This window comes from Neodiprion pinetum, chromosome 4 (genome assembly GCF_021155775.2).
Source record: "Neodiprion pinetum isolate iyNeoPine1 chromosome 4, iyNeoPine1.2, whole genome shotgun sequence".
Classification (NCBI taxonomy): Eukaryota; Metazoa; Arthropoda; class Insecta; order Hymenoptera; family Diprionidae; genus Neodiprion; species Neodiprion pinetum.
Window position 1 is genome coordinate 8869115 of NC_060235.2, and position 13756 is coordinate 8882870.

Below are 13756 nucleotides of genomic sequence, written 5' to 3' on the forward strand. Positions count from 1 at the left end.
AGAAGTACGGATAAACAATCGCCGTTTGGAATCAACGCGTTGATTGGTCTACGAGGCCGCAGCGTGATTTTCAGCTGTTTCTCTCCTTTTTTCTTTATGTTCTTGTCACGTTTAGTTTTGTGATGGCGTCAAATTCCGAGCAGTTGGCGATTGTCCTCATATTTTTCAAAATATGCAACTGCTTTCATGTATACAACACCCAGTTTAAATGAAAAATGAAACGGTCGAAAATTGACATAATCAACGCGACTGTCGAATCCTACTTAAAACGGAGGCACTATCATCAGGTATGTACATACGTGCGTTTATTAACACTCGTACGTGTCTTGAAATGCGCGTAAAGCACGGTTACGTTCTAGCCTCCTTGGGTTAATAACATAACCTGTCTTAATGTTTACCAAATATATTAACAGGAGAGTGACATTTTTCGTAAATCTGAACGCGGAGATTGTCAAACCAGCGCCGCCGAAATGACTTTAAGCACGACTGTTGAGTGCAGTACTTCTCGTGAGAATTCAATCGTCTTTAGCGCTATTACAAACGACGCTGGAGTCGCTGATCAAGCATATCACAAGTATGTAATTATTTATTTCTGTGCTTCAACTATAAGTTTTCTTACAATATTGTACATCTGATACCAAAACACTGTCCCCCACGAATTTTTCATCCCAGGTATGAATATGTTGACAGTAACTTTCTGTCATATCTCAGTTTACAGACAATTATATCCGAATGAAGCAAAAAATACTTTTTGTGCTACTATTTTACTCGTAATAGGTGAATTTTTCAAACAAATTTAGATTAAGCATTGTAAAGCTCGGTGATAATTTAACGCTGTTGAAGACAATAATGCCCTGTATGTTTTAATGGTGAGAAATTATTTTCCATGTTGGAAACAAGACTTTCAAAATAAAAATCGACCTACCTAAACATGAAATATTGAATCATTGCTAAAATATTCGACCATTAAACGCGCTTTAACTTCTAAACAATCGAGTTTTATCGATGATGTTATTATACTCGTACCGAGTTCCAGTAATAAATTTCAGAGAGTCGAATAAATTGTGGTTTTGTCACAATTCGTGACTATGAAATGGCTAAATTGTTGCTCAACATTACACTGATCTAGTTTTTCAAAATTGAAACGCTTTTTAATTAAGCTTGCTTTTTCGAATGATTCAATCTGCAGATACACATACGGAAATTGTTTCTACGACCGCTAATTTTTCTTCTCTGTTGACTACGTTAGCAATGCAAAACATCAATCCGTAGCATGCCGCCCGAACAGTTAGCAGCGACACGTTACAAGCTAAAATTGTCCATCAACAATGTAATCCACTAGGGAAAAAAAATTAGCAGTCACAGAATCAATTTCCAAATGTGTGCATGAATACTATTGAAGAACAATGCGCTTCGTCAGCCTAGATATGATTCACATTTGTTGCATCGTATGCTGTACAAAAATGTTCACCAAAAATTTTTTATGCTAAATCAAAATCTGAGTGCAGAATTTACTTATCTCGATGCGTACTGCAGTTCTGTTTTAAGAAAATAGCTCCAATAGTGTTCTTTGCTTCATTGAAATATATTTTGGCACTAATGTGCGAAAAACACCTCTTCACAGGTCTATGATATGCACCCAAAAACCTATTTTCTGTACCTTGTACCCTCAAAACACCATAGGGTCGAAATTGATCGCAGCTCAATTTTCTTGGATTTTCAACTAGATACATTGAGCATTTTACTTATTTATTGATGATATGTTACAACTGGCATACTACTTTGTAGTTTGCGGTACACAAGAGATCGACTAATTTTCGTACAGTACCAGGTACACAGATTTAATACAACTTGCAGTAAAAAAGTGTACCACTTACGCCTTATGCTGCGGAAGCACTCGGGGCAGGAGGTATAAATTCTGTAAGCTGTGAAATTCAGTAGAGGGGATGTATTCGAACATTTTACAATCAAAGGCAAATGGATGTCATGTAATGATTTTTGCACACATATATATATATTAGGGTGGTCCTTATTTGGGGTGTTGACGAATTCCGACAAGTGCGCCCCCTAGACACGTTTGAAATAAATTTAAAAAAATGTGTGCGAAAACGGAGCGCTGTAGTCCAATTAGAAGACGTGCCTATAAGCTCGTTTTGTTTTTCATTTGAATAACATGGGATTTTCAGACTACTTCAGTCATTATGTTTTTGAGTTGTCCCCATGAACGCAAAAAATTCTTTTTTCACATAAATCTGTTGTTCATGGATCTCGGAATATCGTAAAATCTTTTCCGATCCAAAAAAACAGACGGCGATCAAAACATTTTAATTTTAATTATTACTTTTTAAAAAAATATGAAGTATAAACGATGTGTTTTGAAATACACTAATTGAAATACATATTTTTTCCCACATGTACAATTATTTTTTTTTACAAACTTAGGACGTAGATAAGACTGCCTTTTAATTGGTGAAATACTGTCAAACACCAAGCGGCTAAAAAGAGGTATTCTCACGTTGATCAATTTGCCGTCGTGTATAATATCAGGGGGATGGGGGGGCGTAAAGGTTGTGATAACGACTTGTGGAAAAATATACGCGTAGTTGTACCCATGAACAACAGATTTATGTGAAAAAAGAATTTTTTAAAACATAATGATTGAAGTAGTCTAAAAATCCCATGTTATTCAAATGAAAAACAAAACGAGCTTAGAGGCACGTCTTCTAATTGGACTACAGTGCTCCGTTTTCGCACACATTTTTTTTTCATTTATTTCGAACGTGTCTAGGGGGCGCACTTGTCGAAATTCATCAGCACCCCAAATAAGGACCACCCTAATATATATATATATATCGTGAAGTGGCGTAAGCAGGTAGAGGGTCATAATTGAATCTTGGGTTTTGAGAATATACGAATTTCAATTTTGCTAAGAATTATCTTTAGAGTATCGAATCCTCAGCCACAGAGATTGGACCAAAAGTTATAAAAAATAGAGGAATTTCATGAGACTGACATTAGTAACATTAACGCCACGAAACTTTGAAATAAAAATCATTATTTCACAACGTCGGTATAACTCTGAAGGAATTGAATTTGAGAAATAGTTTTATTAATGCGCTGTTATCTTTTACTAACATTCAGTCAATTCCAAAGTTGCTAAATAACGAGTGGTTCGATAAATGCGTTACAATCATGTTACGAAGTTCAATCTGATTAAAATTACAACTCGCTTTCACGAGGCTTACGAAAATCAGTTCTCCTGAGGAATGGATCAAACATTGCACTTGTAGCACTTGGAAGAAAGGTGTTTTATTCTTTCAATTTATCTAGAAGAATTTGAATTGAAAACCTCAAACAACGGATTGTTTTAAATTCTTTTGTGAATAAGGTCGAAGTTCCCAACATTACGTAATGAAACAGTTTTTTAAAAACTTGCTATTCTAATTACTTTAAAATTGTAATAAAATTATAAATCATGGTGCAATTTAAGTAAAAGATTCTTAGTTTACAATTACAAACCGTGTAAATAAATTTAGAAATTACATCATGATTACTTCTTTTCAATGTTGACTTACATTAATTTTACTAACTTGGACTTAACTCTTCTATCAAGTTAAAGCTTGCAACATTGTTGTAAAAATGTATTTTTTCAAAATCTCGTCATTTCAATACTTTGTGTCGTTATGCTGACATTACTAACTTCAGCCTCATGTTTTTCTAACGTAGTACAAAAATATTTAGTTGGGTGCACAAATTATTCCAAGAGAACTGCTATCTGCATGTCGATGCTATTTCGCATTCGGATCCTATAAAACGAGTTGGCAAGTGCAGGGTAGTAGCATTACCCTGTGCCCACTTATGCCCAGCAAATCCGTCATGAAAATGAATCGGGGGCTGTCAGTCTGTATACACAGTGAGTCAATTGAAACTCCGAGAATGGTTGACGAATTAGGCCAAACCCCTCAGCCAATCTAGCGAATGTTCAGTATATACGCCTATGAGTAAACATGACTTTTATATGCCAAGACAAACCTAATTGTTGACATTTCCTACTGTCGTCTTTCCTTTGTTGTCACATCTTCATTATTGTTTGTTATTCACAGTGGTTACCTACATGTAGACTTAGAATCTTACTTTTATAACAACACCAATGATTTCTCGATGTTATACTATACATTTGTCAGATTGGTTGAGGGATAGGGCCTAATTCATCAACTAAACTCCTCCCATTCTCCCAATTTCAATTGACTCACTCTATATATCTTCAGCGAACGATTTTTGAAATAGTCTCAACAATTGCTCAATTTGAATTTTTGATTCAGCTTTTTTTGTGGCACAATGAAACTCAAATCTTCGACTTACGGGGAGTGGGCAGCAAAAATAAGCCGAAAACAGAATAAAATTCAAATGACATTTGTGAAGAACTGAATCAACATACGTACATTTCCTTAATTGCAAAGTTTTTGCTATGAAATTCAGTGATTACTGTTTAAAGAATATAAATATTTAAGAGAGATATGAGCAGATAAAGAAGACCACGCATCTCATACACTGCTCCCTTATTGCCACGATTTCGATTGAACGGTTGGAGTTTTCAGGAATTTTCAAGCGCCATTCTCTCCAGGGGATCTTCCTCTACAGACTGCGCCTAAAATTTTTGATATTACATGAAAATTAATACAAAGGTGGTTAAAGTTTGAAAAATATCGAAAAATGAATGACATTTGTTGTAATAACACCAATAAAAAAAAAATTTTCTGCATAGACATAGGTTCAGTTTGTAGAGAAAGGTGATATCTACATTTTTTTTTTTTTTTTACACCAAGGCGATATCTTGAAGCGTTTATAAGTTATCGTGGCAAAACTATTGACAAACGTTATTTAGAGAAAAACAAATGTAAATCTGTACCACACCCGAACGCACGGTTGTCTTTAACACTCAATATCTTGCTTTATTATTAATATTTTTTTTGCACTTGCCACTAATTTTCATGGACAAAAATGTGACAAACAACCTATAAATAACAAAAATTGCGTATGTATTTTCAGTAATTTATAAAGGCGAATTGAATTTTCACCACATTTTCAGCCGTCAAAGCCTTCCCGTTACCCCTGAGCTCAATTTTGCGAATTTTTCAGTTTGTCTTGCGCTAAAATGTTCGGGAGAAATTGTAGTAACAGAATTAAACAAAAAAAAAAATTAACAATTCCGAAAGTTTTTGATGCCTACTCCCCTCAACTGTTAGTCTTTGGAATGTTTTTGTATTTCATATCTCACTACTAATGCAAACTGTCATCTCGTAGAATTACGATCTGTAAAAGGCTTCTTCTTACAGCTACCTGTAGTAAGAATACAAGCAGCTGCTTTGGAAACTGACAAAGTTGAGTTCAGTTTCATAAGGTAGATTTTCTCATAAAATGAACAATGGAGTCTTCCTCTTCCGTTGTATCCTGTATGACATATTGTAAATTTTGATTTTGTAGATATTACAGTTATAACTAGCAGATTTTGTTTCTCACAGAATCTCTCTACTGGTTACTTGGGATAGATTTCTCATATGACTCCTTTATCGTTAGAAAATATCATTTTATTAATACATTTCCAACTTATCTCCCATTTTGCTTTGAATAATAGTAAAATTCCATTTTTGTGCCGCTACCGAAACCTTGTTTAACAACAGAATTCCCTTCCACAGATTGAAAATATGGATCCAAACAATAAACAATGAAAACTTGAAGATTGAACTGCAAGGAGTATTATATCCGATATTCTGTCATTTATATCTGGAGATGTTGCATGGCGGTAACAGACAGACAGCTATTCAGTTTTTAAAAATGTACCAAAATGACTTTGTCTCTGATACTGAACGAGACTTTTTAGAAGAACTATCTAGCGTATTTTCTATTCAAGATATAGAACTCAGGCCATTGGTTAATGCGTTCAGAACAAGAAAATATAAGGTCGATATGTCAGACGATGCTCACTTCTGTCTTCAAAAGTTTCTCGCCAAACAGGGACATGTTATTTTAATGCAGGTAATGTAATAATTGATTGTCACCTTGTATCTTACAACAAGAGTTACAAAAATTTATTCAATTTTCAATATAAAGAAAAAATTATCTCTCATCTTTTGTTCCTCTGATATCAGAAATTATGACATTATAATTGCATTTCAAACTAAAAAGATAAAAATCGTTACTTTTTGGCAACCGATCAGGTGACTATGAAATATCCTTACACAAGTTTTCCTGCTGAATTGTTTTTCAAAATCCTAATATCATTGTTTAGGTAATAAATACACATGTGACAATCATCAGAAAAATACCAGAAGTACATCCAGATGAAGATAGAAGTTGTGAACGTGGACCGAATAGAGAATCGGTAATTAACGGTCATGTAGAGCAACCTTCGGGCACAGGTGTAGATCGTGAAATGCGTGAACTCCAAGAAGCTATTCGATTGATTCGTAGTAACGTTCATCAACCATTGAGGGTCTATGCAATTAATAATGCCAATGAAAAGTAAGTTTTAGTAAGTTTCATGTGATTTGTATTGTTTTATTAACCCTAGTCGGTCACACCTCAGTAAAATCGCATAATGGTCACGCTGGGTGAAACTCACCCCAAAAGTGATTTTTAGCCTCAAAAATGAGTTTTAAAAATCAAAAAAAATATCCAGGTACTGTTTGAAGATCGCAGAAAAAGGTCTCTTAGTTTTCTTAATCAAAATTGATTGTTTAAATATTTTAGAACATCGGCAAAGTTAAAGAAAGTGCCAAAAATGTTGAAAAAAAGGTCTTTTTTTCGCATGAAGAATAGCACCGCGAGGTCTATTTCCACGACTAAGGGACTCTACGAGGAGTTTGTAAAATGTTTTCCGTGAAATTCACCCAGAGTGACCGATTAGAGTTAAGGAGGAACTCCATGCGTCAGGTTCACTTACCGAAAGTTTTTTTCATCGAACATCCCAAATGACCGTTTTTTTGGAAATAATTCAACGAATCCGGTGACAAAAGCTTTTCAAACAATCTTTCGTTCAGAATTATTAATTTTCTTTTTTTTATGCCAATCGAAGAAATGAAACACGTTTCTTCCGAGTTTAAGCATGGAGCCCATTCTGAATGATATTTGAAAATTTTGGTATCTCTCTACTTACCTAGCCATATTTCATCCAATAGCAAAATTAAATTAAACCCGAATTTAAGTAATTTTCTAACTTTCAATATAATATTGTGAGCACATAAAAATATTTCCACATCTTTAGCGCTAGCTGCGGTTCAATTACACCGAACATAGACAGGCTAGCAGCCGGATTTAGCACTTCTGAAATAAGACTGTGGGGCATCTCAGATACGGTACTTACAAGGCCAAGACTTAAAGCAGCGCCGCTTAATTTTGCATCTAACAATCCATCCACCAGTAGAAGTTTATGGACCGATGACCATATGTAAGTTTTATTCAATGAATGGTATTTCCGTAAATTGCATTTACTCTCTGCTCTAAGGATTTTACCAAATCGACCAGTCATACTATACATTTGCACCTAGTGACATTAAAAGTTTCATATTCATCCCATGACTTGTGTTTTGGTGTTTTGAAGGGACGAAGCAGGGGCAATTGTGATGCGAGGGCATACAGACGTGGTGCATGATTTAAAATTCATTCCCGAAGCTGATGTTCTTCTATCTGTATCTAGTGACAAAGATATGAGAGCATGGCGACTGAGCGATTATTCCTGTGCAGCTATATACAAGTGCATACCACATTTTATTATCCAATTATAGTTTTACGCTAGTTTTATTATACCTGAACCATAAACAGCATTTAGCAATTGATAGGCATTTAAACAATACCAATGTATACACGTTTCACCAGCATTTCGTGAAACTTTATCAATGTATTTGTCGAACATTTGTGGATAATATATGTGATCATCAATAACAACCTTTCATATTTCAGCGGGCATAATTATCCTGTATGGTGCATGGATACCAGTGTATTTAATTTGTACATAGCAACTGGTTCGCACGATCGTACTGCCAAACTTTGGTCGCTAGATCGAACTTTTCCACTTCGGATATTTGCGGGTCACTTTCTAGACGTTAATGTAAGTAGTTATCATGTGTTTTTTTTTTTTGATCAAGTTGGAGTTTAAAACAGGAACGCTTATCGCAACTGACATTTTAAATTTGAATTACGAGGATGTGAAAAATATTTATCCATTATTCTTTTCAGTGCATTAGATTTCATCCCAATGCCCGATATTTAGCAACCGGTTCAGCAGATAAAACGATAAGGCTATGGAGCAAAGATGATGGTAGTTTGGTTAGAGTTTATGTTGGCGCTCGTTCAACAATTTACAGTCTTGCTTTTAGTCCAGATGGAAAGTATTTAGCCGCTGCCGGTAAGTAATTCTGTAAATACAAGTTAACGATAAGATCTATTATGAATGCGGACAATGCTATGACATTACTAATGTCATCGAAATATCACTTCTGTCTAATAATTGTTGTAACTATGAAATCGTTACAAATCGTCATAAGAATTCTGTTCAACAGGTGACGACAAAAGTGTATCTATATGGGATTTAGCAACGAATACCCAGTTGATTGAGTTAAAGGGTCATCAGGATACAGTAATGAATTTGGATTGGAGTTCTGATGGCCAGTATATTGCTAGTGCCAGTATAGATGGAGTAGTGCGACTTTGGTCCACCCAACGACACATAAATACTAGTAATGGGTATGTATGAAACTAAATTTCAACATATTCAATGGGCTTTGAAATTCCAAGACAAAATATCACCTTCCAATCAGAAGTGTGCTACAGAAAAAAATCTGAATGCGATCATTCACATTGAAACTAAAATCATCTACTTGACGGAGCTATTGTAGATAAATGTTGATAAACGAATACTGGTATAATTCAATGAGTGTGAATTTTTCAGGGACAACACAAACTCACAATCTGGACAAGACAATTCTCAAGTATATCCAACAAATTGCTCAAGTATTCTATCACTACAATATTACCACAAGAATGACTCACTTGTTTGTATTGGAACATCGTAGGCTAATGTGTGTATACTACTGTCACTGAGTTATGAATTATTTATTTTATTCTCGTCACTGGAGGAAAGGAAATAAGAATAAGTGAGCAATTACTGTATAAGGCCTCATAATAGTTGACGGTATCTGTATTTATCAGCATTAACCATAACTATCTAAATTTAATAAGATCATCAATTTTCATTTGTGTTGATGGCTTTAGCGATAGTACTGTTAAAGATTTTTTTTATTAGAAGTTTTATAATGAATTCCAATAAACCATTTGATAAATACACTACATTAACGATGAGAAAAAGTCATGCGATGCGAAATTGTCTATAAATTCCGTCTTTGAAAAACAATGGGTATTTCAATTTGTGATGAATAGCAAAATGATCTGTGCAATATGCTATTTTAACCTGCATTCTCAACAATTGGATTAAAATGCTTATTTATATTATACAGACAGAGGACTGAAAAAATGCTACATGCGTCTCTGGGCTGTCGAATAATTCTCTGTAGTACATCTGAGCAAGATCTGATTGTAAACATGCGAATTTTCGAAACGATATAAATGTTACGAGCATTTTCACATAGTGAGTTGCATATTCCTTTCTGATACTTTGTACTAAATTATTCTTTATCTTTAATGAATAATCTTGTTTGGATTGAACATCACTTTTCACAAATCAAACATGCACATTAACACATTGTTCTGAATCTATTTTGACACTAAATGCAGTTTAATTCGTGATTCTATAAACTTATTTCACTAACTATTTTGAAATGTATCTATAGAACGACCCGGATAAGTAAAGTACAATTTTTCAGTCTAACATCCAGCACCAAGAACCTAGTCCTCCAGGCAATACGGTTTTACACAAACGAAATTATATACTTGCTAACACTACTCACAAGTAGAACGAAGTGCAAATAATAATTGACATTCGCTATTTTTTATGCGTTTTTGTAAATGTAAATGGGATGGTCAATCTCAGTTTTTTTCTCTGCGGGTCTTTGTATGTCCTCCAGTAAAATTGTACATTTTTCATTTCGCAGTATCAATCGTGGTCGGTCTCCACAATTTTTGTAAAGTTTTTATTGTAATACCTTGAGATGAATGTTTGAGAAAACTTAGAGCAAGAAAAAGACTCAGTTATTGAGATATGATGAAATTTTTTAGAACGTTTTCCACTTTTCATATCTATATCAACTGTGGAGTGACATTTTTTTAATCTTTCAATTGTGTACTTGGGTGTATATAACACCATCCACGTTCCTCTAAGAAAGTGCTACTTCGCCTTTAACCAAATCTTTGTAATAAGCCGAACAGAGAATTTTTTTTTTTGTATCGGTAAGAATACAATTGTTTTGGGAAACGATAATTCTTGCAAATTTTCGACTACAAATGAAGGCACTCTTCAGACGCACTATAGGAGGATGAAAACAGTTCTGAGAGTGAGACAACCAGTGTACAGTGTGTACCAGTGTTTTAGAGTTAAGCATCTATTCTGCAGTATGATACAATTTAGTACAAATATTACTAAACCATAAAATTAGCATGCGAGATTTTACTTATAATTTGAATCTCAAATTAGAACGCAAATTTGATTTCACTAATAATATCAATTTTCTTTCTTACTTACTTTTTTTTAAAACTGTCTTATGTGTTTAAAAACGTACCCGCCGTGTTAGGATCAAGCGTTTTAAATTAAACCAGAGTCGTTGTTCTGTAACTTTGTCACGAGTATTAAAGTAAATTCTCTTCAAAGCTGTCTTTCAGTATGTTATTATTTTCACTATTAGCAAATTGGAGGTGGTTTGAATTCCAGTTCTTGCCAAGCTCTTAGGGTTTTGGTTTATTGCGCTAATCTCTTATGCCCTTCCTCTACGCCAGCGGCTCTGTGCCCTTATGAAATTGAGTTTGTGGGTAGCTAACCAATTTTCGTGGCTTTCGGTATATTTTAGATATATTATTTTATGCATACTTTGGTTGAGCTACGATTATACAGTGAGTTCGGAGGACTTTTTTCTTTATTACTACCAACTTGTGTATATATCATTGATAAAAATTTACGTAAAACCTTCATACTCTTATTAAAAACATTAAACTGACCAAATTTAAAATCATATACGACGTAGCACTGCATGCAGGAACTTAGCAGAGTGGCTAACTGTTTTATCAGTGCCTATTAATGCATATTACCGAGGTATGGGACTGTTTGTAACATTTTCAAGTTTCTAAACTGTTTCTAAATTATCCATCTTTCTAAACTGTGTTTCATCCTCACAGAATGGCACCTTATGTCTTTATTTTTCTATATAATATACTTTGCATCTGCCTAAACTGTTGTTACTCATACTTTAACAAGTTCTGTCATTTGAAAATATACCCATTTCCAATTTATCTTTTTTCATGATGTCCAGCAACCGAGAATTCCTCAAAAATCGTGAATTATACAGGATGTTGAAAAAGCGCCCTTGAAAATATGAGAATTTCTTATAGCAACCTGGGTTTTTTTTTTTTGTAAACATCGACCAAGTCCCAAAGGAATATTTTCATCAAAATAGACTCAAGTGAAGTTTCGACACGGCGATTTTTAACATTTTTTTACGCGGGTATTAGAAGAACAAGGTCGAATTTTTACACATAGTTAGTACAAGGTTTTATGAAGTTTCAGTTTTTTTGTTAATTGAAAATATCAATTGACAACGGACTTATTGTCCTTCGGGAACAGATAACTTGAAGGAGCTTCATAGCACCATAACAGTTTGGTAATGGTTTCTTTGGTTGCTTTTTATTCTATATACTTTTTTTTCTTAAGGGAGTGCCTAATCGATTTCGACGTTATCGTATAGACCTCCAAATATCGAATTCACCAGCCAAACATTTGATTTCGCAGATATTCTTCATTCGTATATCAGACGATTTGTTAGTATAAAAAATCCTGTTACCGTTTTACTTGTCGATTTGAATTCTTTTAAATACATCACTTGTATTCAGTAAATTTTTATCTCTGCAAACCAATACTTTGAAAATGATGTACAAAAATACTATAGTGTTGCCACCCTACTTCATAGTTCTAAGTGATTGGTGAACCAAATTTGATAACGAGTAAACATTATATAAAGTGTTTACAATTAGCTCCATGATGTATATACCGATAGTTAATTTTACCTAGTTATGTATGCACAATGGACATACTCGTCCATGAAAAATGTAGTATCTCTTAAATTCGAATATTATGGAATATTTCGTTCATTTTTAGTTCACGTTGAATACTTTACATTGTTAAGTACCTGAACAATATTGGCATAGTATAATTTTTGGGCGTATATGTAATTGTACAGAATATTTAATTCTTGTTTGCCTGGCTCAGAATAATTCGGAATAATTTTGTTTGCTTCGTTAGTTTGAATAATTTTTATCCTTCAACTGAATAAATGTTTGAATGGGTATTTGCGAGGAACGTATAGCAACTACAAGTTTGCCTTGTTTCCAACGAATGGTTTAAATTTGATATCGTTTATTTCCTTGGATAATTTTTGGATTCAATCAGTACGTGAAGCAAGCATCAACATTTGTGAAATCAATTTATCATTGCTGCTAACTAGACCCATAAAATTACCAACTGCAACTTTATGTGTTATTGCTACAGTATTGAAATACTGATAACGGTATTAGTATTTTTAAATTCTAACAATCCTATTTTATATGTATTTTATGTTTGGTTGCAGGATATTAGGAGGTAGGTAGAAGTAACTTCCGTAACAAGTTATAATATAGAACAAGGAACAAAGACACTTGCAAATGCTGGTACAAATCAACTTTTCTTTACATGTAAGGCAGAACAAACACGATATTGAATGTAATGTGAATTTGGTAAATTCTTCATTTAGTCTTGTGCATTAGCTCATAAAATTGTCTTCATAGCTAGAAAAATTAAAATTCGGATATAACATTCGGTTTACAGGCAATTTATGACACAAGTAAACACGTTTTAATTTATTGAGATGGGTAGGACAAGCAAGTGGTGTAATGATATTAAGAGTGAAAAGATAAATATATAACAATAACAATGGAAAATATTTTTTATCGGTTAAAGTCGTCTTCAGTGACTTTATTTATACGTACATAGTGAAAACTCGAATCGTTATAATGTGAAGAAATTTCTGTTATAACTTCATGCACGCTGTATAAACGAGCCATATATAATTATGTATATCCACATGTATACTAAATACATTTCTTCCTCTTTTACGGTTTCGAATTCATTATTTTATATCCTTGATTCCTAATTCACTTAAATAATAATATCTTAAATTAAATTTATATTTCACAAAACGAAAATACAATTTTAAAAGCCTAATGTTTTGACACAATTTTTTTTAATGAATTTATATGCATTCCAAGCATTCGAATTGTTCACATTTCTTTATAAAGTGATGAAGAATGAAAGTAAACCGTGGTTAAAAATTTCAATTTCAAGTTTAGTAAATCAGAAGTTAAATTAGATAGCATTTGTCACTTAGAGATGTTATCAGATGATTACGTAAACTAACGAAAAGTTTGTTTTCATTGATGGCAGCATTACCTAAGAAAAACTGTTACCATAAAAAACGCTTTCCAGTTACCGCAATACCATGATATTCATGAATAAAAACTGTGTTCCACAATTTAGGGGTAACCAATTGAATAGAGGTTTAAA

The 13756-nt window shown here is 33.6% G+C and overlaps 1 protein-coding gene across 1 annotated transcript; it reads left to right on the forward strand.

The window, feature by feature from the left end:
- The first annotated feature begins 117 nt into the window (after window positions 1-117).
- wda (will decrease acetylation) lies at window positions 118-13308 on the forward strand. Its single transcript, XM_046624090.2, has 10 exons — window positions 118-287; window positions 414-574; window positions 5697-6036; window positions 6290-6522; window positions 7265-7447; window positions 7601-7753; window positions 7960-8107; window positions 8236-8404; window positions 8559-8742; window positions 8948-13308. Exons 1-10 carry the CDS (start codon window positions 216-218, stop codon window positions 9069-9071), a joined length of 1767 nt encoding a protein of 588 aa, XP_046480046.1. The 5' UTR covers window positions 118-215; the 3' UTR covers window positions 9072-13308.
- Window positions 13309-13756: the final 448 nt, after the last annotated feature.